We start from the raw sequence: 25,924 nt of genomic DNA on the forward strand, positions 1-25,924 counted from the left end.
ACGCGATCCGTGCGCCTCGTTACTGTTGCTAGGCAAACCCCAAAGCTTTTACGCCTAGTTAAAAATATCTCTGCTTGCGATTGGCCTGACGCGCCGTGGGACGGCCATTTTGTTGGTTTGGTGACGGCGTGAAGGGAGGGAGGGAGGGATTGTGGGTAAAGAGTGGGATGCAGGTTAGAGCTTTTAGAGGCTTAACTTCAAATGGAGAACAGCATCTCAGAGTAGAGATTGGTGTTTTTACACAATATGTGACTTAAAACCAGTCATAAGTAGCGTTTAGCCAACAATACATGTATGGGTCAATTATAGATAAGTTTTTCTTTAATGCCAAAAATCATTAGGATGTTAAGTAAAGATCATGTTCAATTAATATATTTGGTAAATTTCATTTATTAAAAAAATGTTTTTATATATTTACGGTATATGCCTTGCTACAAACTTAATTTGGACAATTTCAAGTTTTAGGCTTGCTTTTTTTTCACCCTGAGATTCAAGATTCAGAATCAAATGTCCTTCCCTAACAAAAAATAAATAAATTTAAAATAATAATTAAAAAAATATATATATATATATATATATAATTTAAAAAAACCATATATGGCCACATATGATACATGTAATAAAACAAATCTAATCTATACAGATGTTTTGGTTAGAACAAAGAAAAGGCTAATAACAGTGCTGTCCTCTTTCAGGATCTGGTGAAGAGTCACTTGATGTACGCTGTCCGTGAAGAGGTGGAGGTGTTGAAGGAACAGATTAAGGAACTGATCGAGAGAAACTCTCAGCTGGAGCAGGAGAACAACCTGCTGAAGAACCTGGCCAGCCCGGAGCAGCTGGCCCAGTTCCAGGCGCAGGTCCAGAGCGGCTCTCCGCCGTCGTCCACGGGAGCTCAGCCGCCCGCCCCTCCGGCCCAGCTCGCAGCACAGAACTCAGGCCCGTCGGCGTAGCACCCCGAAGCTCCCGTCGAGGGCGGCGAGCGGCTCGAGACGCAGAGGAAACGGACCGAACCAACACGCCTCGCTCGCGCGTCAGACTGACCAAATTTGCACACCTTTCAAAACTTGACCGATGCCGTACCGCGGCGACCCACACGCCGGTGACAATCCAGTTGGCCGAGGCGGGACGTTGCCAAAATCCACGGAATGCGATCGTCAGGAAGAAAGCAATCCCGGAGGACGCGGTTTCTAAAGAATCACTGTGCCTGTGTCTAAACTCACGAGGGGTTTCAGTCGAGTGTCTCCCTTCCCTTTGTAGTGTACATGCTGACGGCGGTCTTTTGAGGCCGCGCGCTTCTCCTAAAGCAAGCACTTTTACGGTGACGAATGTGATGAGACTTTGAAGAGCTGCCGATCTGTGCCCCAGCTGGCATGGGGAAGGCAGACGCGTTGACTTCCAGAGTTGCATTGGCGTAATCATTTTTTTTTTTTTGTGAATGAAGAAAACGAAGAGGTGCGACGACGCTTCAAATCCTCGTTCGTTCTCTGTGCGGTGAGAATGGCAGATGAGGTGCAAAAGGCTGTATATTATTGTATGATTAGTGTAAGTATTTTGTAAAATAGCGATATCATGTGAAGCGGTTAAAGAGACACTATATAGGTTGTACAGATTTAAGGTAGTTGGCTTGCCCAAGAGACATCGACCTTGTTTTTTTTTAATGCCGTTAAGCGGGATCGGTCTTACGATATTTATCTGACGGATGGAAACTACTCATCTAACACCTACTGTACACTACTTTGTTCCCTTGAGCTGATTTTGAAGTATTACGCACCACGTGGTTTCTGTTTTTCAGTTTGGACAGTGAAGTATTCTCGATCAATCTTTTAACTTAGTTACTCTTGACTATCATATAGCTGACATGGATTTGCATTGTGTACAACTTGTATGCTTATGTTCTGTGCATGTTCTCAAAACCAGGAGATAAGTTGTAAAATACTGTAATTGCACTTGCCAGTTGCACTTCACAACTCTCAATAAAGTCATGTTTGTGAACACCGTTGAGAAGAGCGCTTGAGTGGAGGTGCTAGACAGAATGGGGTTTATCTTACTGGTGAGTATTTATCATATTTTCATATTGCTGTTTTTGTTGTGCAGACGTGACCGAAACGTGATATTGGCATTGCGACTGATTATCATGAAGTATCAGTAACTCATGAGAGGAAGTGATATGAATATATTAAAACTAATGCGTTTATCCTTCACTTAGATCATAAAATGGGGTTAATTTTTTAGTTTGTGCCTGTTTTATCAGCATTGCTATCAAACTGGATTCTGTTGGTCTTCATAACCGTTCATAATTGACTCTAAACTAATCCATTGTGACTAAAAATCGAAATAACTGTTCAGCGAACGAGGATCAAGACTCAAAGGTTGCATATTAAAACTCAGTTGACCCATACATTTCAAAAAAGCTTTCTGATTGTAGTAAAATTAGTGCTAAGGCCACTATGGAGCGGATAACACGTAGACGTTTAATGTTCACAAAACCTAAAAAAATTGTTTTTTGAAAAAGCAAATGCATCGAACTCGTTATCCAAATGTGTTTGACGTTTATTTGAAAAAGGCTCACGCAAACACTATTAAATAGAGAAATAGATCACGGCAATCATCAATCACAAATAAATATGACAAAAATGATAAGATGCGTCGACGACGACAATGGTTTTGTAGAAAAGCGCGCGCTCTCTTCGTCCGGGGGCACTGTAAACATGTGTGACAATGTCATGTGGTGTTGTACACTAGATCCAGCTCAGCATACAAGCCTCTGTCCTTCTGATTGTGTCCAGTCAGCCCAAGTCTCGCTCACATTCCCATCCGGATACTTTGAATTATCTGAAAGATGGCTGGGGAAACGAAAAACCAGGGAAGCTTAATAGCGATCGACAAACCGTGCATTATATAAAATACAGACTTGATGATGTTACCTGAGCCACAGACGACAAACACGAAGAGTGCCAAAAGCCATGGCCCCACCGGATACTTCTCCTCCTGCGGCCGCTGGAACAGTGAAAGTCAACAAAACATGGTAGGAACGTCTAGAGATGAGTCTGTTTACACATGACACGGAAGTCTACATAGTGTCACGCTAACTCAAAGAACCACAAACACCTGGACACTTTTTCCCGTGTTGTGTTTGTCTATACACAAAAAAATAGATTTACATTTGTGTGTGTTCAAGGGATGCTGTATTATGAGGAGAAGGTGATTTGATTCATGAGCACATAATCATGATCTTGCATTTTTTTTTTTTTTTTTTTTTTTTTTTGCACAAAGTTTCCTGTGAAGGGTAACTTTAAATGTTTACGGTGACAGAAAACTATTTTTAAGTACAGTATAAGAACCATTACACCTACAGAGACTCCCTATAAACCACAAATGTGTTAGGATTCACAGATTCCTTAACTTCATGGCTTTTACAAAGACTGCACTCAAAATGTGAAATATTGATAATTGTAAGGGATTTAGCTTCTAAAAACTTCACAATGTGAATGTAAACAAACCCTTAACAGGTCGGTGCAGCCTTAAAAAAAAAAAAAAAAATATATATATATACAGTTACAGTAGTGACAAATCTGGGAAGAGGAACCCGAGAATTAACTGCACATTTATCTATTATAAAATTCGCATACATACAAAATTTGAGGGAAAAGAAATTCATATATATTCTGGACGTTATTAGCAACATACTATTTTCATCATGCCATCTTCGTCATGCATTAACCCGTTAAACACAAACACAGTGCTTTCATCGTGTGTCAGATGCGGTGACCCACTTCAACTGCACCTTCACTAGGGAGGGTCAGCGGTGGTCAGATCGCTAGTTAAGCGCGTCTGTCATCAGCTCGTAACCGTGGCCATGGCAACAATCTAGGCGTCAACGTTAACTAAATCTGCTTTACGTCGTGCTCGTGCGCCCATAAAGCTTACCGAGCAGATTGCGATTATGTAAAACAATAGCGCGTTTACGTCGCTTGCGAATTAAGCCCGATTTCGGATGATCCCCGATACCGAACAGAATTAGGACTCGCGCTCGCCTCGTACGATGATGAACCGACGACGGCTTCGAAATGAGCCCGAAATCACGCACGAGCAGCGAAGCGGCGACATCCTTTCTCTTACACGCAACGACAAACGGCGGTCTTACCAGGGTCTTCGCCACGTTCCCCCTCTGAGTGATGTTTTTGCTGTGCTTCTCGTTTGCCATACGGATTCTTTGTTTTGCTACCATCTTCCGACCCAGCGCACGGGGTTTAAAATAAACGCTACTGTAAATCAAGTATATTGCTTGACGTGAGGTGACGCTTCAGTCCCCTTCCCTGCACCTGCTCCCCTAAACCGAATTATGCGGGACGGAAGTGCGCCTCCATGTAGCCTAACAACGTCTAGAGGGACGCGCTCCCTATTTAGCTCTGCTCCATCTCCCAGCTCCGTTCAATTACTCGTATTTTTAGTGCTTGGTCATATTTTTGTATTTACGTATTATTTAAAACCTCGCAATGGCGTATTAAACCACGGGGCCGATGAGTATTTAGCGATTTGATAATATAATAAACGATATGAAATTAAATAAACACGCTATTCCCTGTTGGTTAATCCGGCTGAAACTGGTAGTTGTTTTGGAACATGTTAGTTCCATTCTTCCTGTTTATTAGCTGGTCCAAATCATTAACTATATAGTCCATGCACTGATACGAAACGGCTATCCAGTTTATTGGTAGTGTTATTGGTCGCTAGCAGGTCTTAACTGGTCACTAGTTGGCTGAAGCTGGTCATCATAGCATGTGTGGTTATTAATAGTTATTAGTTGGTTTGAGATAGTCAGTAGCTGGACCAAGCTGGTCGTAGCTGTTGCAGAATGGTCAGTAGATGGTCTAAACTGGTTATAGTTGGCCATAACTTTTCCTCGATGGTCAGTAGCTGGTCTAAACTGGTTAAGATGGTCAGTAGCTGGTCTAAACTGGTTATAACTAACCATAACCTTTCCTCGATGGTCAGTAGCTGGTCTAAACTGGTTATAGTTGGCCATAACTTTTCCTCGATGGTCAGTAGCTGGTCCAAACTGGTTAAGATGGTCAGTAGCTGGTCTAAACTGGTTATAGCTAACCATAACCTTTCCTCGATGGTCAGTAGCTGGTCTAAACTGGTTATAGCTGACCATAACTTTTCCTCGATGGTCAGCAGCTGGTCTAAACTGGTTATAGCTGGCCCTAGATGGCCATATGTGTTCAGGGATGGTCAGTAGTTGGTCCAAGTTGAGCATAGCTGTTCCAGAAAGGCAATTAGCTAATCCAAACTGGTCCAAGATGCTCATTAGCTGGACCAGGCTGGTTAGAGCAGTTGCAGAATGGTCATTATCAGGTCCAAGATGGTCACCAGCTGAACCAAGTTGACTATGGCTTTTCCAGAATGGTCACCAGCTGGTCTAAACAGGATATAGTTTGCCCAAGATGGCCATAACTTTTCCTGAACGGTCAGTAGCTGGTCTAAACTGGTTACAGCTGCCCCTAGATGGCCATATATGTTCCAGGATGGTCAGTAGTTGGTCCAAGCAGAGCATAGATGTTCCAGAAAGGTAATTAGCTAATCCAAGCTTTTCATTAGCTGGACCAAGCTGGTTAGAGAAGTTCCAGAATGGTCATTATCAGGTCCAAGATTGGCTGTACCAAGCTGACTATGGCTTTGAATGGTCACTAGCTGGACCAAGCTGACCATAGCTGTTCCAGAATGGATATTAGTTGGTCCAAGTGTGTTATAACTGTTCCAGGATGGCCTCTGCTGGTCTAAGATGGTTATTAGCTTGTCCAATATGATTTTGGCTGTTCCAGAATGGTCACTGCCAGTGTTGGGAAGTTTAACTATTTAAATTACATGCTACAATGTTATAATCATATTCTATAATAATAACAAGATAATAATCATGTTCTATTCTGTGTCCTAAACTCCTAACACAATTTGGGAAAGAAATCAATCAATGCTAAATGTTTGTGAAAATATTCAGGTACAATACCCTTTGTATTCGTTAACATTTTCTTAAGTAACTAATTGCATGCACAGTTTTCTCAGTAACATATTACAATTGCATTTATTTTGCAATTATTACGGAATTTCCTTACATGTATCTAGTTATATGCTCATAGCTGGTCTTTAGCTAGATAGTCATTAGTTGTTTGACCACTTACTATGTTGTAAAAACACATTTAGATCTAGTATAACTGACTGGTTTGTAAACATCATCTAATAGTTATCCAGTTCCAAAAATCCAGCTACCATCTTAAGCTGATGTTTCCAGTGCCTCGATGCTTTGTCTAGTATGTCTACTGCCTAGATCTAGTATTCTCAACTTCAAGTTGCAGAGGACTTTCCATTTATTTGTAATTCTTCAGGGAGTTCAGTGTTTTCCCACTGAGTTTCCCCACAACTGTCAAGGTGACTAATGCCCTATTTTTGCTGTATTTTTGAGTCGGTGCCAGTGAATCAGATACGAGGTTGCCTCAGCAATCGGCACAGGTCCTACAAGACGATAAAGGGGTTGCTTAGCAACTGCATCAAGGGGGTTGTGCACAGCAGCACACACCTTCAATGCCATAGCAGCGAGCTCAGGCTCACATTTCACATTACAGCGCATGTTGTGATGCGGGACCACGGTGCACTTTCCATTTCTGCTGCATTCAAGACTCGTCCAGCCATGAAACATGCCACGTGCATATAACTCTGCCGCATTGTGGCTGACGTTCTTTTGAGATCTTCTGACAAGCATGTATTCGTTAATATGCTAATTAGAGACCCTCTGAGCGTCAACACAACATTTTCACGCAAGAAATATTGCTCCATTAGCTGTCGGTTTTTCAGCCTCCAGGACGTGGATTATTTTTTAGGGATGAAGCCGTTATTTTACATATCACAAATGATCTTCATGGCCATGCGTTGACTTTCTGCATTCCACTCAAGCTTTACCTTTCAATGTGACCACAACACTGGAGAACTGAGATGCATACTAACGGAGAAACCGATCCATAAAACATAAAACCTGCTTGTAAATAGCACACCAATACAGCGGACATTTGACCACTGACTGCAGGCAGCATTCATAAGAAGCCTTTTCATTTCAAGGACGGCAGATGCATTCCGTAGATGTGTTTACCGTATTCTGATCTGACTTTTAGATTCGAACTGGTGAAGGTTAAATAGAAAAGAGGACACAGAGAGGCCTGTTATGTGATCACAGCTAGAAGGGTTAAAAGCCTCAACCCAAACATTCACCTTTTACTTCCTCGGTTTGAGCTTCAAATGCTACTTCTTTCTGTTTCTTCCCCCCTCAGTCCTTAGCGTTCCACCACACGCATTTATACATACAAATTGGAGCGTTCGCTCTCCGCATTCATTTAATTTGCGACTGGGCATCCTCTTTTCTTCCTCGTGTGTCCTCAGCACAATGCCTCTCTGTGTCAGGTGCCAGAACAAATGGCTATAAGATCGTCCATTTGTGTTTCTTTCAAATATTAACCATCGTGCGAAAACAGAAAGCTCTCGTTTATTTATTTTTAAGCACACTGTCCTGCGATGCAGTGCAGCTACATTTTAACTCCCTGAGCCAAAAGAGGGAGAGGAAATGTCTGACCTAGATTCAGATCTGTTTACCCCCAAATTACTCGTCCAATTATGTTCCAACTAAACCTCTGTGGGGCAGACGGTGTCTTCCCGCGAATGATATTTAGGTATGGAAAACAGGAGGGGACACAAAGTAATTATCATGGATTGCTTGAGTCATACGTATGGCTGATAATTTATATTAATCACATGGATGTGGTACTACAAAATGTAGGTGGATTTTAAAGAGTGTTTGAGAAGTATGAACCAGTACTTTAGTCTGAGTCTGTATAGGCTCGATAAACCGTCTTTCTGTATGCCTCTACATTGTAACAATCAACAATCATTTAAAAGCATAGTTTAGCTATAATAAATAATTTAAAAATAAAGTAAAATGTCTTACACAGTTGTTTATTAGCATGCACATGACTAGAATATTTGCCATTAGTGTAAGCGCCTATTAATGCCTTATTCTACATCTCTAATCAAACCCAATACCTAAACTTAACTACCTTACTAACTATTAATAAGCAGCAAATTTATGAGGGAAAAGTCGTAGTTAATAGTTAACAAGTGTTACCTATTCTAAAGTGCTACAGAATTTTTCACTTGCTCACCTTGTATATATATTAAAATTCAATGGGGTCTGTGAGTTCTAAGATACAAAAAAGACATAAAAGGTAGCATGTAATTTAAGACTGAATGTGTGGGGGGTAATAAAAAAACTAAACAAACAAAACAAAGGTGTTGAATTTTGTCCCAAAAGCAGCTCCATACGTATAGATTTCCTGACCTAGTAAACTTGCTCTGTAGATCACCCGGTACTGTATTTGGCTAGCAATTAAGAATGAATTATGTTTCCATCCAACTTTTCTAATTAAACTTGCGTGAAACTGGAATATAGCATACAACACTTGCAAATAAAATTTCCAAGTAACTTCCTGCTACACTGGCACTAAATATCACAAAGAAAACTAGGTCATTTGAGAATGACCAGGACATCACGCTGTGAATCAAATCAGTCCGCTGGTTAGTCAGCTTTCCTGTCTCCTAGCGCAAAGTCACATTCGATGCACATAGTGAATTTATTTGGTCTCGTCTTTTGTCTTTAGTTTATGCGCATTTTTTCTTATCGGATAAAAAGTTTATCCTCCGCAAATGTGCGTATACGTTTTTTTATGCACATTTTAAGAAATGGTGTTTCCATCCATCGTTTTTTTTTTATTTAATATTGCAAAATGCCTTATTTTTGTTTTGATTTGGCGTACTCTCTATACGCACTTTTCAAGAGGGTTTGATATAATTTAGCAGAAACAATACTACAGTGCCTTCTATCCCAATATGCATTTATTTACCTTAAAAAAAAAAACATCAAATATGCCAAATAATATCGTCAAACCAAATCTAAGAACGTGGCCAGCTGTCATGGCATTTAAGGTTTGCACGCTATATTTGATGCAGTCTGTCTGCGTGCGTCGCTCTGGTCTCTTGTAAACCACAGAGACGCTTAGAAACAAAACAGTCAGTATTTTGATTCGGCCGTGCCTGAGAAATCTGTCTTCTGAAGCAAATGCATTTGAGAAGCACTGAGATGAAGATCAGAGTCATGCACCCTCCCCCTCCAGCAGCTCATGAATTACAGGCACGCATGTATTAGTCTCAGACAGAGCTGCAGTAGATATGTAGGTCATGATGAAAAGTACTTCCTCTCACCCCCAACGCACCTCCTGAAAAGTCACATCCCAGGTCTTTGTCTGGCCAGCTTTGAGCGGACACGGTAGATGCATCCCCCAGGAGCACACTGAACAAGAGGGGCCTATCAGAGACGCTTTACATCTCTGTACGGCTTTTTGTGAAAAAAAAAAGAAAAAGAAAAAGCAGTGCTGTCTCGAGTTTTCGGAGCCATGGCTGCCTCTCTGGGACAGTCAAATTACAGGTGACCTGTTTGGCCGGGTTGAAGAGCAGTAATGTCTCACATTTGGCTCCCTTAACATAAAATATGACATATAAAACCTTGATTTGAGGTTGGCTTTATTTATTGTGTTCATTGGAACCGTTGTGAAAGACTTTTAGGCAAAAAATATTACAAAATGAAGGTACGTTTCGAAGCGTGTAATATAAATCAGTGAGAAACTACTTGTATAAAATGCATAAATAGCTGTTGTCTCTATTTTTTACAGTAATATATTTAAGTGAAATGATTTTTAATGGTTAGTTTTATAATCAAAACTACGTGGATTTGAAGGTGAAGGACAAAACTCCAAAATATAATGCAATACAATACAAGGATAAATAATCGTCCAAAGTTGTATCATTCTTGAAATTCACAATTTAACATGATTTGATTAAAAATAGATTTATGTTTAATTATGGATTCGTGATTAAATAAGGATAGAAATGTTTATATAATTAGAGGTAAATGTGTATCTTTAAATGTGACTAATAATACAAATGATAGTGAAAACAGGTTTTTAATCATTTAGAGGAATCATCTGACACAGCAGGCTTACCACGGTTAATGTGTCATGTATTTCTTCAGTTAATATTCCAAAGGTCTGAATAAAATAATTGAAATTATGTAATTACAAGTTAACATACCTTTTATGTTTATCATTTAACATTTGAAAAATGTAAAAAATAAAAGAATAATAATATAATAAATTTCACACCACGAGTGTGTGTGTAAAGCCTGATAATCAGGTTCTCTGGCTCAGGATTCAGAATTTCTACACGATCAATTACACTAATTCACAAGTTTAAATAGTAAACAAAAATTTTTGCACAATCTCAAATGCTGTAGTAAACGGAGATTGTTTCTGACGAGCAGCGGAAACACCGGTGCAAATGAGGATCCTTTTTTATTCTAAAATGCCATTTTAAAACTAAAACACACTAAAAATTATTCCAACTTTTTAATCTCACAGTAACTTTTTTTCTCAGAATTGTGAGATATAAACTTGCAATTGCTAGATATAAAGTCAGAATTGCATGAAATGTCTCCTATGCTTAACTTACATTTATCTGATCCAAAATACAGTAAAAATGGTAACACTGAGAAATGTTTCCAATTTAAAATATATTTTATTATTTAATGTTTTAAAAAATTTATTCCTATTGTCTGACTGAATTATCATATCTAGTGTCACTTGACTTCAGAAATCATTGTAATTTGCAGCTCAACATACATTTATTATAATCAATGCTCAAAGTTGTGTTACTTAACATTTGTATTTGAGACAGTTTTATTTCATCTATGTGGATTCTTTGATGAACAGAAAGCTGAAAGAAACAGAATTTATTTGAAAATCTTGTAACATTCTAAATGTCTTGATCAGTTTAAAGTGTCCATATAATGCACCCTTTAAAAAGAAAAGTTCTCTTTATTTTGATAATCACTTTAGTAACTTTAACTTTAACTTAACAATTACTAACTTTGTAACTACATGCCAACTAATTCTCATTCATTCACAACCACATATGTACTAACTCTCATAGTAGATGAGTGCAGTTTAGGAGTTAGTAAGTAGAAGATTGACACTATACTTGTAAAGTTTTTGATACAAGTCAACTTACAACAGAGTTCACGTGTGGTTCATTCTTAAGCCACCAATCTCATCATACGACGATCTGCGGCTGATAAATGCAGATGAAAACAATCTGTGTGGTGATTTTTACATGATGGACATTTTAAGATAAAGTGTTTGGTGGCTGCATTTTGGTTTATTAATAAACAACAAATCTGAAACAGCGCTTCTGACTAATGTTGTTTGTGTGCAGGAGGTGACTGTGCGATCAAATAGATTAAAATAAATAAAATGCATTTTGTGTCTTGTCAATCATTTAACTGTGCTATATATTTTGAGCTGTTTGCACATGGCAACATGACTTATTTCTCCAATCAGGACTGAGCTAGATACAGTCATACTGCACATGCTCAGTCAGCCTCTAAACCAGTCGGAAAAAAAAATCTGCCATATTGGAACATTCCTTCAGGAAAAAAAATACTTTGTGTGTTATAAAAGTTCAGAAAATTTCTCTTACTGTCTAAATGGTTTTTGTGATTCATTCATATAATTAAAAATCAGAGTGTTTTTTTAGCTTCTAATAGGCATTACTATGTTAAAGCTGTTGTCTCTAGCTAATATAGCAGGTTTGTATCATGGCTGACAGAGGAAGTTGCAGTAGTCACAAAATCACAATAATACGTAATACAATTATAATTTCATTGATTAACATCTGAATATCCAGGTATCCCTACTTTCTAAGTATATACACTTAACCTAGGCCTTGATGTAGTCTGTATTTTTTATTTTTTTTCTGTCACACACACACAGCTCTGTTCAGGTGTTCAGTACATTTTCAGTCTAGATTTTCATTAAAAACATTTTGTTGTTCAATTCTTTTGTAGATCTAATTAACCAAAAACTGGTTGTTAGTTGCTCTTGTACTAGTCTGTCTTTCTACGGCCAATTTAAGAATGCAACAATTTAACACATTTACATTTTTCACGTTAAAAATAAAGAGATTACGATATGCTGTTATGTTTATGCATATGTTTTTTTTTTATCTACAATTTTAAGGAATGTTAAATGATTGCTTGATGTTTGTCTGTTCAAGCTTAAATTGCATATATATTATCTTATATAAGCATGTTACAGCACCGTGGCTAGTTATCTGACAGATGTGGGCTTAATGCATTAACATTTTCTCCTTCCACAAAAAACGGAGAAACTGAAGGAAATACAAAAAGTGTTGCAACCGTCCCCAGTCTCCCTACTCTTTCCCAGAAAAACCCAGCGTGTGAGTGCATGTGTTACACTTTGTTCCGGTTTCCTCAAGCCTTCATTTGTCCTTAATGCATTTGTTTTGCAGCTGTCACAGAGCAGTGGAATTTATCTGTGGCTGACAAGTGAATGCCTCGGAGCCTCCAGATGTTTAGTCTGGGAGTCCACTTGGCAGGCTCAGCTAAGGCCGGACGCGAGCCATATCCAGATGCTACGATCATCCGTCTCTAACTGTTTTGACCATCTACATGCTGAATACCAGGGACTAATATATTAGTGTACTTGTTTTCTCTGCCACATGTTCTGAGGTGAAGCAGCACCCACGGACCGTCTGCTGTTTGCCACAGTGAATAAACAGAAGACATAGAAGGGGGTCATGGAGATTTATTACCGTTAACAAGCTCTGTTAACTGGTGTACCTCCGTGCATTTGACGGGAGGTTTGTTGAGCTGCACACAGGCCGTTGTCTGAGAGCGGGCGACAGGACCGAGCTCTGCTCAAAGGTCATTCATAATTGATTGACTGAACTGAATCTGGAAATGCATGCGGTTGAGTTCTCACGCTAACGCTCGGTCACACCTTTCAGGAACCTGAAGGGTTACCTTTACAGGGAACACAATACCACACGCCTCAGACCAAAACATTAAAAATGCCCTTCACAATGGCATCTGACAAAAGGACTCATTCTTATCATTCTTATCGTTTTGTAATGTGGAAATTAGAGCACCAAAAGCTTGAGGCCCAGGAGCCAAGAAGGTGTTTTGGTCCGATCCTAATGTCCAAGTTATGGGCAAAGTAAAATGCGGAGCAGTGGCGTAACGGATTAATATTTAATGTTGCAGTGAGGGAAAGCATGCGGTCATTGTGTTAGATAATGATGAGAGGTAAAAGACAACGTCACTGCCACCGCAAAATGATCTTTAGGTGTTTTAAGGTAAAATATCTTCGGTTAGGAGAAGAAAAATATGAAGAATATGGTGTTGTTGTTATTCCATTTTAGTATAGTAATCTTAATTTTAAATATATATATATATATATATATATATGCTTCAAGTCTCAAAATAGTTGGAGGGGGGGCATGTTTGTCTTCTCTTTTGAAGACACCTGGTCATCAAGGTTATGGGTTTCTGGAGTTCTGGTGTTGAAGATTGGTCCCATTCTTTCCTGAAATAGGTTTGAAGCTGCTGAAGAGATTGTGGTCATCATCGACATTTTTCATTTAATGATGGAGCAAATGTGTCTTCAGGTGAAAGATCTGGACAGCAGCAGGACTCTTCTACTATGAAAAAATGCTGTTGCAGAAGTTGCAGGACGAGGAGTTTTGCATTGTTCTGCTGAAATACTCAAGGCCTTTCCTGAAAAGGACGTCATCTGGAGGTAGGGCTGCATGCACGATTATTATAATTGCGATTATTAATTATGATCAAGGCAATTTACATTGAATGATGTTTATACCACTGCTTGAAGCAAAAGCGTGGCATATTTTTACATGAAAATAAAAATAGAATAACATAAATGGATTTTGAACGATTAGTTACAGCTTTGAACAATTATGTAATTGTTGCATCCATTAGAAATTAGATTAGTTGTACAGCCCTACCTGGAGAGAGCATGTTGCTCTAAAATCTTTATATACATCTTTCAGCATTCATAGTGCCCTTAAATACATGCAGTCTTTCCATACCGTATGCACTTATGCAACCCTAGACATCAGAGATGCTGGCTTTTCAACTGAACGCTGAAAAAAATGTTGGGAGGTCTCCTCCTCTTTAACCCGGAGGACACAGCATCTGGGATTTCCAACAAGAATTTCTAACTACTCTTTTTCACATATGGCTTCCTATTTGTGAAGTGACTTATGGCCAGGTATGGTGACTTGGAATGTGTGCTCGGCGTTTAACCCATTAAAAAAAGCCCCAACATTTTCGGGGTTTGGGTTGTATTACATGTATATTAATATTAAATTATTTTTAAAGGAAACACTGTTTTTTTTGTTGCATGATTTATTGCTTTTTCAGCCCTTCATTGCTCCCTGTGCCAACTTTTTTGAGACCTCTAACAGTCATCAAATTTGAAATGAGAGTATAGTGGATAAAAGTGTAAAATTTGTCTTATTTGTAAAAATTTCTCTTCTATTGCGAATAAAATATTAATTTTAAGTTTTATATGTTTTAAATATTTTTTTAAAGGTAAAAATGTTGTTATACTGTATATAAATATGATTTTTTAAGAAAAATATTACATTATTGTTGCATTATTTCAATAATAATTAATGCATAATGGGTTCTGCCAACATAATTTCCTTTATTTACTTTTTTTCTGCTGCATATTGGTTTGAATCTATAATAACAATACTAAATGATTATGCCACACAATAATGTTTCTTTACTCTTATTTTCCAAAAATTTTATATGAAGACAGTTTTATCACACAATGAGATTTTTTTAAATAACCTCTCCCAAAAACATCTAAATAAATGTTAATTTGTTCATAGAAAATGTTTTCAGGTCATTGCTTTTTTAAAATTATTATTCTTAATAATTTAAACATAAAACACTATTGATCAATATATCTAAAAAAAAGAATATTTTATTTTATGCTTGGCAAACAAAATCTTTTTTGGTTTTTTTTTAATAAACATAAGTTTTAAAAAAAGTAAAATCAAGATATGTTCACTTAAAGAAGGACATTGAAAGCCATCTTTGAAAGATATTTTTGCAGTGAACTCCGTTGCAACCAGACAATACAACATACCTGGGTGTTTCTTAGTGGATATAGCTGAGGGAGTGTCTTGTAGATTTAATAACTGCTAGCAGATCTTGGGATTACTTCATTTTTAAGCCCGGGTGTAGTTGTTTTGGATGGAGGAGGGTCTGCCGGGGTTCAGCCGTGTTACTCAGCCCGTATTGTTTCAAGCCCCGCATGCGCTTAACGCTGCCATTTTCTTCTTTGTCAAACACTTGTAGTGCTTCTGTAAGCTTGCCACTGGCCATATTGTTTATGCTGCTGCCCACACAAAACTATTTGAGCACACCCGCTCCGTTTAAGCCATCAACCCTTTACACACAGGGACAGCGCTCGAGAGCAAAGGAGCACCACAGCGGCTGACCCGGGAAAACCTCCCAACGGCAGAGAACAGGTCATACGAGAGGGATACGAACGCAGAAAGATGGAGGATACGGATTCCTCTGGTAAAATGGAAATGAAAGCAAACATCACGTCACGCGGGCTGGACCTCCACATGGTCACGCGCAAAGGAAAATGTGGATTAATGCCATGCAAAACTGGCATTAACCTGAATAAAACTAAGAATAAAAAGCACTTGAGAGAAGGACGTTCTGACAACTTAGGCCAACTTAGGTTGTGTTGATTCGTATTCAAAGCATCATAAGAGCCACAAATATGGAAACAATGTGAAACTTAACTACATGTTCTGGTTTGGGAAAAGAATATTTTAGGAACATACCATATGCTTCATGGAAATCACAGAAAGTAAGATATTAAATATAAATGTATATATAATTAAAAGAGAAAAATAAATGAAAAACAATGAATTATATATAGATATATAGATAGAACAAACATAATATTGTTGAATACTGTTAGATGTTCCTCGTCAGAAGGGATGCGGTCTCATGTAGTTCTGCTGTGAATGGGTCTGTTGTTTCTCTAATGACTGCAGAGCAATGTCTGTGATGTGCAGCTGATTTACACTCGTCCTGAATATTAAACCACACACACACACACACACTCACTCATCCTCATCGGCACGCAGTCACGACAGAGCTGCTCTGACTGTACGAGTGTGTGCATGTGTTTGTTCTGTTCAACGACTCTCGCGCACACACACACACACACACACACACACGCCTGTTTTGAATTGTGGGGACTCCTCACAAGCGTAATGGTTTTTATACTACAGACATTTTTATGATTTCTAATCGTTTTGAAAAGTGGGGACAAGGAGGTAAGTCACCTTCTCCTTGTAATACCCGTGTCATGCCCCAAATTTGTGTCACAAAAAAAACACACACACCATGACAGACGACCGAACAGAAGCTCGCCGGCACAACTTAACCAGCTCAAATGACATATTCCAGTGCGCGAATACCAATATTTACACGCTTGGTTTTCCCTCACACCCTCACCACAATCAAAGGACATTTTATGTGGATAAACACGCCAAAACTGCCGCCTTTCAGCGGCTCCACAGCCATTCGATTATTTTCAACGAAGCCCAGCTGGTCTCGACTCGCCAAAGTCAACAACAATCAACTTTCCTTCAAGTCAGCTCTCCTCAGCCGGGTCTTTACAAACCAAACCCAGCCACACCAAAGTTGAGAAGCGTGAGCTGAAAGCGGGTCACTTCAAGACAACGTTTTGAGTGAGAGAGCAGCAAAAGCTCAGCGATGCTTTCTGAGACTCGAGGCAATTAGTCGGGTTTCTCTGCAGCCCTGCCTATTAAAAACAAACAGTCTCCATGCCTGGCTGCTCCCAGAGCTGCGGTTTCATACGAAACTCCAGCCGTGCTGTTTTGAAAACATGTGCCATGGTGACCTTATCTTTCTAGGAAGACACGTCAGCCTCGTGATGTCACGGTCGCCAGGTGAAGCCGCTCGCAGACGGCTTTCAGACTTTATTTGGATTTGTGGGTGTGGAGCTGGAGTTCCCTGACTGCTGAGTGAGCTTCAAGTAAACTGCAGTCTGGAGGATAACTGTGCTCTGACAAAACACTGAGAGGTGGAGTGACAAAAACACGCTCTGTTTGGGGCTGCCTGCTCTTTCAATACACATCAGTACAAGGGAGGACACTTTCCATAAATAGGGTACAAACTTTGAAGCTATAAATAAAGCTTGTTTTTGTTTTTCAGCAAGCGGTCAATGGAAGGAAGGGCTTAATATTCAGAGCTAAAAAATAAAGATTATTTGAACTGTTTTATTTCTAGATTTAGACTTTGTTAGTTGGTGAATTAATAAATCAATTAAAGCAAATTTTAAATAATCTAAAATAGAAAATATTTATTTTTAAATATTTATAACATTTATTTTTATTTATTTTAATATATAATAAAATTGTGTGCATTAGAATGAATATATATATATATATATATATATATATATATATACACACATATACACACATACACACACACACACACATAAATATTATTATTTTTTTATAAATTTAATATAAAACTAATAAATCAATTCAACATTTACAAATAAGAGGCCTACAGAATAGCCAAATGAAACTGTTACTCAGTAGTTTGGTATGTTGTTTTGTAGTTATTGATCAAATTATATTTCTGATATTTCTTTTTCAATAATATTACTAACAGTAGTAGGTTGAGCTAGAAAAAATTAAAAAACAAAATCAAACACACACAGTGTAAGAGCCGACTAATTATTATTGTTAATAATAATATATTTATTTATTCACAGAATGTTGTAGCAATAGCACAAATTTTTTATAACAGAACGTAATATAAGCTCAATAAAACTTCTTAAAATATTTTTACTTAAATTTCATATAATATCAGTTGAGTAGATTATACCACACGCAAATTACATTGTTGATCGATTTCATTCATTAAATGAGCTGACGAGATCAAACTCTCAGGGGTAGGCCGGGCCATAAATCACTTTGTTTTTGCAGCATTGCAGATATTTGATATAATTGCACTTAAAAAGTAGCTACTTTTCATGCTATGTTGAAATCTAATAGTTCTCGCTTCAAAAAGTAACGTGATAGCAGCGCACTCTGAAGAAGCAGGAATGTACGGGACAGCCCGAGTGTGTTTTACTGATTTTAGTCTATGTGTCTGTGCGGCGGCTTAACATTCTGTCCCCTCGTGCCAAATCCTGAACACACACAGCTGAGTGCTTCTCGGACCTCCTCCGCGAGTATCCGAGCTGCTGGCTGTCAGGAATGATGTAATGTTTGCGACGGGATTCCTCATAGAAGTGCTAGAGAAGAGTTCCTCACGTGTGGGACAGGGCAGAAATTCAGGTGAAAGTCAACAGCCGTTTACATTCTCTCCTAGTGAGCTCATCTCAGTCCGATACACGACTGACAGGCTGCTTTTCTGCTGTTTGCAGACACTAGAGCTGCAGGTGTGATTGCTCAAGACTCCTATTATAGCGATCATGTTAGCTAGTACAGATGTGTTTACAAAAAAGGCTGCTCAAAGCTCAGAGAAGAGCGCCACATCAGTGCAGAGGAGCGGTCAGAAAATACAGATTTCGGTGTTTTTAGCAATCCTGTTCTGATTTGGTCATACTGGATTTCAGGCTCTTATTGCTGCTTATTAACAGTTAGGTAATGGTTTAGTGTAGGTATGCTAATTTATTGTGGAATATGTACTTTATATGTACTAATAATAGGCATGCTAATAAACAGCTATTTATACATTTGTTAATACACTCTTAGAAATAAAGGTACAAAAGTTGTCAGTGGGGTGGTACCTTTTGAAAAGGTACACTTTTGTACCTATTAGGTTCAAATATGTCCACTTAAAGCACTGATATGTATCTTTAAGGTATCTAAATGGACCTTTTAGGTACAAACATGCCGCCTCAGGGACAGCTTTTTGGGTTTGATTATTCATTGAAACCTGGATCGGGAACAACACTTTTAATTCACTTTTAAGTTTTCAAATATAGTTTTCTTGATTATATACATTTTACTGCCCCAAGAATTGTGAAAATATAGTGTTTTCTGTCCATTCTAAGCATTTTCTGAATTGAGTGACAAATATGAGATACCCAAAAACACTTCAGTGTACTAGTGTATGAAAAATGAGTTCAAGTGTGTTACAAATGGTAAATAAAAATATATTTAACACAGCTAGTGTGTTAAAAGCATATTAAAGTACATACATTTATGCTGTCCCAAAATAACACAGCTGAGTACACATAGATGATCTTCATCTTAAGAAGTAGGTCTACTACAGAATCATTTTTACTGTATTAAGTACAAAATTAGTGCATGAAAATAAAGTACATTACATTATAAAGGTTTTTCTTTGCATAATATAATCGTGTGTTCTGTGTCTATTTATTATGCATATTAGCACACACGTACAGTTTACATTTTGAAAATATTTACATGTCTGTATTTATATTCATATAATTTACATTAGAAATAAATACATTTAACACCTCGATATAAAGTTTTTCTTAAATGTATACATGCATGTGTGTGTGTTTATATACACATAATAACTATACCCAGTACACACTCATATATTATATACACAAAATCTTTTATTTTGGATGTGATTAATTGTTATAAGCACTAATAATAATATAACACTTTAGAATAGGTAACACTTGTTAACTATTAACTACGACTTTTCCCTCAATAAGTTCTTATACGCTGCTTATTAATAGTTAATAAGGTAGTTGTTAAGTTTAGGTACTGGGCAGGATTAAAGATCTGGAATAAGGCATTAATATAGGGCTAATATGCATGCTGATAAGCAAGTAATAGGTCTAACTGTAAAACAAAGCGTTACCATGTTCTCCAGCCCTTTATCTCCAGTTGTGTGTTTACAGGATGAAGGTCTGTGCGTGTTCAGTCCACGCTCAGCCCGAGCCGCTGAACCTGATAGTTTCAGTTTGACACACAATAGGCACTTTGTCACGCAAGCAGCGGTGAAGCCGTGTTATGTCAGGCCAGAGTTATTCAGCGGTGTATCAGAGCTCAGAGCAAACACGCAGGCTGAGGTCTTTGTGGGATTGTGTTTGTTTTGTCACCGGACTCCGTCACCGATCTGAGAGCGTTACGAGGGAAGCCATGATGCTTCAATCCACACGATTTCATCTTCCGGGCCACATTCCTGCCGACAGCGATCCGTTTGTTTTGGAAAGCACCTCGGGGCTCTAGACTCAAAGCGTGCCTCATGCGGGCAGCGTAAAGGTTAGAGAGGTCCGAGACCGTCCCTAAGTCTTTAGAAGCTTACGTAACCGTTAGCCTGCATCAGCTATTCATGAGTACGGATCGAGTGAATCTTCCCGGTACTACTCATGGGGATTCAAGGTGTCCGTGGTAGTCACTCACAATATAAAGATTACCCTGTGTTCGGCGCACATCATTTCTAAGAAGCTTTCGGACACAAGTTCGGGACGATCTGAGCCTGGCCTGGACCGACTGCGTCACATAAGCCGTGTTTGCATTTCTCATCATTTGGGACGCCACAGGCAACTCCTGAGTCACGCAGATTAGGGATTTCCAGTGTGACAACATTAGACGCTTGTGTGTGAACATAATAGATACGACCACGCTTTCAGACGCATGTTTATTACACATCCAGGTGTATCTGTATATACTACCAGTCTAAAGTGTTTTTTATTCATTCGTTGTTATTTTGTATTATTTGAAAGGCAAAAGGCAAAACAGCAGAAATGCTCATTTTTGAACCAAACCTAATGACAGTATCTCTATTTGAACTTGTCTGTCTAGATTCCAGCTTAGTGAGGTGCATCATGGGATTAACAACGAATAAATAACAACGAAGGTGTTTACATGTATGCTGGACATTTTTTGATGGCTTTTTACTTCACTGTCCAACTCAATTTAACAAAACATGAAACAAGTAAATGATATAAATGCAGTACAAAAATTTGTTGATTAAATATTAATAAAAAATAACATTATTATTGTTGTTGTTAATAATAATAATAATAATAATAAGTAAAAAATCTCCTGTTATGTAAAGAAATGTATACATAAGTATATATTTATATCTGTCAAATAAATGTGGTAAAATAGGGATCATTGTAAATACTTTATTATTATTATTATTATTATTGTTGTTGTTGTCTATTCCAGCTCATAAATTTAACAAAAACAAAATTATATATTAAATTAATGCATAAATAAAAACATGTAGTAAAATGATTTGTTAAGTAATTGTTAAAATAATTATTGCTAAAATATATATTTTTAAATAGTTATAGTACTACTAATATAAAAAACAGTCCATACAAATATGCATGGGTATATTTTTATATTTCTCTTAAAAATGTGGTAAAAATGATGATCATTGTTAATACATAAATACTGCTACTATTAATAATTATTCTTATTATTTTAAAAAGTATTTTAGTTTTATTCATGTGTATGTCACACCTACTGCACTTTCCCTCAGTCCCAAACACCAAGATCAGTCTCCGCCCACTCAATCCCGAACGGACCGCCCCCGTGAGCCCTCTTCCTGAGTTTTAACTACTTACTCCTGCCCCCGCAATCAACACACCCTACTTATTCACTCACCGGCTGGTACCAAAGTCACATGGACACCGTTTCCTCTCCTCATCGTCCCGGCGTCTTTTTCTCCCTGCGCTCCGAGGAGGACAGCCGCTGTGTACCTGTGGACAAAGCAACACCTGTGTTGAGATCTTACTTGTGCTGGAACTCAAGTAAGAAGTGTAACTCGTGTAAAAGTGAACTTTCTCGATCACCCGTGCTGGAAGATATACATGTGTTGCACACGTCATTTGCCCATTTCACCTGTGTTGTGTGTATGCCCTTAATAAACATCAAAGTTTAAAACAGTCTTCTCTCTGTGTGTGTGTGTGTGTGTGTGTGTGTGTGTGTGTGTGTGTGTGTGTGGACGTGACGGTGTGCAATTGTAATTCACTAAAAATGACACATTTGAGCATAAACCTTTAGAAAAAAATTAAGTCATGATTTTGTCAATGTACATGTTGTGTATTAATCGAAAAATGCAAAAATACCCTAAATTTAGTTAATAAATAATCTTGTTACAGCAGGAAGACAAATGAACATTTTGGTGCACCTCCAGCTGAATTAAAGTTTGTTTTATCAATTTGAACCGACCTATTTGATTACTCTGCATGGTTTTTCAGCGCCGAAATGCTCTCTCTTTTCATAACCTCAGGTGGGCCACAATGACGAGTAAATAAAACTCCCCTGCCCGCTTCCTGTGAGGTGACGCTAGCGTAAACTTCAGCGCTGCTATTCAGCGGAACGCACCCTGTTCATCTTAGTAATCGAAATCACAAACACGCTTTTTAAATGAGCCGGCTGTCTTAGGCTCTCTAGCGCTGAAAGCGTTTTCAGAGCCTGTTAAAGACCTAAGCCACAAATGCTTCCTGAAAAGAAGCGAGTGTGCAAGCCTATCCCCGCTAGGAGGAAATGAAAGGAAGAAGCTCAGGCGACGAGAGGGGAATCAATCGATCAGACTCCAGCCAAACCAAACAGGCCTGTGCAAACATCTCTTCTCTCAAACACACCTCTCTCTTTCCCTCCGCGGGCCCCGCTTTTTTCCCACAGTCCATATGTACACTCGCATACGCTCCGCATGTGAGGAAAATATTTGGCCAAATGGCTGGCAGCTGTAAAGCAGCGATGGAGGCCCGCCGAGGGCGTCTCGAGGAACCCAGGGCTCAGACGGTCTCGAGGGAGCCTCTGCAGGTATACACGGGTCGGCCTGAGAGAGCCTTCCCCGGGAGCGAGCGGATCTGCCAAACGCTAGGGGATAAAAACATCCCGCTCATCGTGGATTCAGAGGCTCGCGGATAACAGACGGCGTATTCAGCCCAGCTGCTGAGATCACCTGAGTACAACTGGCACTTCCTTCAGCCTCGCCAGGAAAAACTAAACAAAAACATACCGCCTTCAAAACAGCTGGCTGCCTCTGCCCTGCTCGCTTCCTGTCAAGACGCGGCTAACCAGATCAGACCGGTTTCTGACAGATTCCAAAGAAGTCTTTCAAGGATGTTTTCATTAGAGATTAAAAAGGGTACAAACAAAGAGTCTTTGATTTATTTACCTCGCCGGGATAGAACTGATTCTTCTCTTCACTTTAGATTGGATTCAATGATATTGCAGTATTTTAACTTTTTATTTATTGAGGGGAAAAAAAAAACATGAACAATGTGACAAACAAATATATACTTGAACAAAGCTCATATTGAAAAGCTATAATTTTGTTGTATATTAATACTGTCAAATTCTTGACAATAAGTTTATTAATAACTTTTTTCATTATTTTGTACTTTATTATTATTTTTAAAAAATGTCATTGAGTCATTTATATAAGGTATTTCAATTTTTTTTTAAATCCAGATCAAAAATCCATGACACGTGATGCAGTCAACATTAACAAATATTATTATCATTATAGTTGTTATGCAAGACTTATTATTGTGCAATAATTATTAGAAATACATTATTTCCCCTTAAAAATACATTCTTATTTTTTTATTATGCAATAATTGTATTATTGTGCAAAAAATATTATAAATACATGAAACTAAAATGCAGTTGTTGTTATTATTATTGTGCAATAATTGTTAGAATTGTGCAATAATTAATATAAACTCATAAAACTAAAAATACATTATTGTTGTTGTTATGCATTTATAATAATAATTATTTTTATGCAATAATTGGTATTTTAAAATTATTACGAATACATAAAACTAAATATACATTATTATTACTAAGCAGTGCTTATTATAAACGTCGCACTATTGCTATTGAATCTATCAGCACTGATATTTCATTAACATATGTACATTAACAATACATTTGCTAATTATTTCTCAGTGCTGTGTATCTGGACTGCGTTGAAGAATTGAAAGCATTGAAGCAGCTGATCATGACAATGCCATTCAGAAGAAAGGAGACATCTGAAATAACCCAGCCACAGAGAGAAAGGAAGTTTCTCACCGTCATTACTGGCACACCAGATTTAAATAGAGCTGCTTAACACATCAACTGCACCTGAAGTATAAACAACCCCAAATGTACTTCATACGGCAACATCTAACATCTTATTTTAACCGGTCACAATATTACGTGGCATGCCTGAATCAACCTGAATGCATCTGAACACACCAACAAAGGCAAAAGGGTAATTCATGCCAATCCTATTGAATATAACAAAAGCGTTTCCCACACTTCTTCACCATGATAGACGTCGGAAATGTGCTCTTATTAACTCTGGATATCGCTGTGCATTACGACACCGGCTGGATTTAACGAAGCCTGCAGTCCATTAGCGATGCCATTAACACAATTGGGACTCATTAAAGGTGTCTCACAGACACTGAAGGACTTCTTCCCCTCTGGACGGGGAACTCAATCACATTAATGTGTTTATCACTGGAGTTGACTGATAAACGTGAAGGATGTGGAGCAGTGGGTCAGCTGGCAGCCGGGCACTGCGGCTGATCTCTTGGCACCGAGAAACAGTAATGCGAGGCTCTTATTAAATCTGTACCTCCCGTGAGTTCAGACGAAACCTGCTGAGCCGTCTCTGCCGCCCAAGACGAGGGGACACTCAGCATTACTCAGCATTACTACAGCATTACTGAAGTTAAGCAGCCACAGGAGGAAACTGTAACAAGAAGACACAGGCCGTTTAAATCAAAAGATCAAAGGCCCGCGCTAGTTTTAATTGTAGCACGATAACAGAGACGAGACGCTTTAAACTGTCCAGAGGCCAGACCGAACGGAGAGATTAGAGAAGAGAGGGCATCGTGTTTCAAAAACAGAGAGAGGGTGAAGGTCAGTGGAGGGTCAATAATGCCTCTTTACATGATTAAAGCAATCGTGCTTCTCAGTAGACTGCAGAGATGCAGAAGAGCAGCTTTAGGCCAGAAACATACGTCACGCAACACTGCCAAAACCCCCGCGGATGATCAAAGGATTTATCTTGATTTCTTAACCCCTATATAGCTTTTATTATTATTATTTAAAGCATAAATCTCTGTAAATTATGTCAGATGCCTTCTTTTCAAATATTTGCCGGTGAAGTAAGAAAAATTACTTCATTAAAATTTTTCGAAAGTAAATGCATCTTGTTTATATTACAGGAAAGCAATACTAAAATGCATTTTTATTGCAGTGAACACAAACCTGAAGATGGGAACAGGACTATTTTCAGTGTTGCCAAGTCTGGGGTTATCTCATGGAATTGGGCTACTTTAACAACTTAGTGGAGGTTACTTTTCTTTTATATATTTTTAACAATTATTATAGGTGATATTTAGTGATATTTAGCCAATGAATGAATATATATATATATGATATATATATATATATATATATATATATATATATTATATATATATATATAAAAATGTTATTACTGTTGCTCAATTTAATGTATAATAATAATTTCTTTGATTACTTTCTGCCGTAGTGCATGTTGGTGGAGTGTATTCAGAGCGATAGAGGCAGAAGCCGGGATTGATGGCTCTGTGCTGATAGCAGTGGGTGGATGCTGCCAGGAATGTGTCCGTCTCTCTGTAAACTCCTCCATCAGCAGGCCTGCATCTGCAGGTGAGAGAAAGCTGCAGCGTCAGCGGGAACGTGTGCGATCCATATACTGCACTTCAGCCAATGCTGTTCTGCACTGCAGACCTGCTCCAGGATCACCCTCGGGCTCGGATCCTCCTCTGACCCGGCTAACAGACACGTGTCCTCGGAACACAGTTTGAGATATTTTTGGATGAACACCAGGATGCTTGTGACTGTCCCATTGACTGCCAAGGTGCGGAAAAGTATGAGAGATGTC

The 25,924-nt window shown here is 38.4% G+C and overlaps 2 protein-coding genes across 6 annotated transcripts in view; one reads left to right on the top strand and one right to left on the bottom strand.

Moving 5' to 3' along the window:
- The window catches only part of tsc22d1 (TSC22 domain family, member 1), a 38,203-nt gene extending 36,211 nt beyond the window's left edge, over positions 1–1,992 (top strand). For all 3 annotated transcript variants that reach the window (XM_043248600.1, XM_043248602.1, XM_043248601.1), the window contains exon 3: positions 696–1,992. In XM_043248600.1, the coding sequence (XP_043104535.1) occupies positions 696–950 (255 nt within the window). In that variant the 3' untranslated portion in view covers positions 951–1,992. The remainder of the gene's footprint in view (positions 1–695) is intronic.
- A 533-nt stretch (positions 1,993–2,525) lies between these two features.
- serp2 (stress-associated endoplasmic reticulum protein family member 2) lies at positions 2,526–25,658 on the bottom strand. Of its 3 annotated transcripts, none has more exons than XM_043248028.1 (4): positions 25,538–25,658; positions 21,649–21,743; positions 2,925–2,997; positions 2,526–2,843 (listed from the first exon to the last, which is right to left on the bottom strand). In XM_043248028.1, the coding sequence occupies exons 1-4, from the start codon at positions 25,552–25,554 to the stop codon at positions 2,750–2,752; spliced, it is 279 nt and encodes a 92-aa protein (XP_043103963.1). In that variant the 5' UTR covers positions 25,555–25,658; the 3' UTR covers positions 2,526–2,749. The 3 variants fall into 3 exon arrangements, with proteins under 3 accessions (XP_043103963.1, XP_043103962.1, XP_043103964.1); XM_043248027.1 differs by lacking the exon at positions 25,538–25,658 and adding an exon at positions 22,632–23,229; XM_043248029.1 differs by lacking the exons at positions 21,649–21,743; positions 25,538–25,658 and adding an exon at positions 4,145–7,020.
- Between the last annotated feature and the right edge of the window lie 266 nt (positions 25,659–25,924).

Source organism: Puntigrus tetrazona, chromosome 9, assembly GCF_018831695.1.
Source record: "Puntigrus tetrazona isolate hp1 chromosome 9, ASM1883169v1, whole genome shotgun sequence".
Lineage (NCBI taxonomy): Eukaryota > Metazoa > Chordata > Actinopteri > Cypriniformes > Cyprinidae > Puntigrus > Puntigrus tetrazona.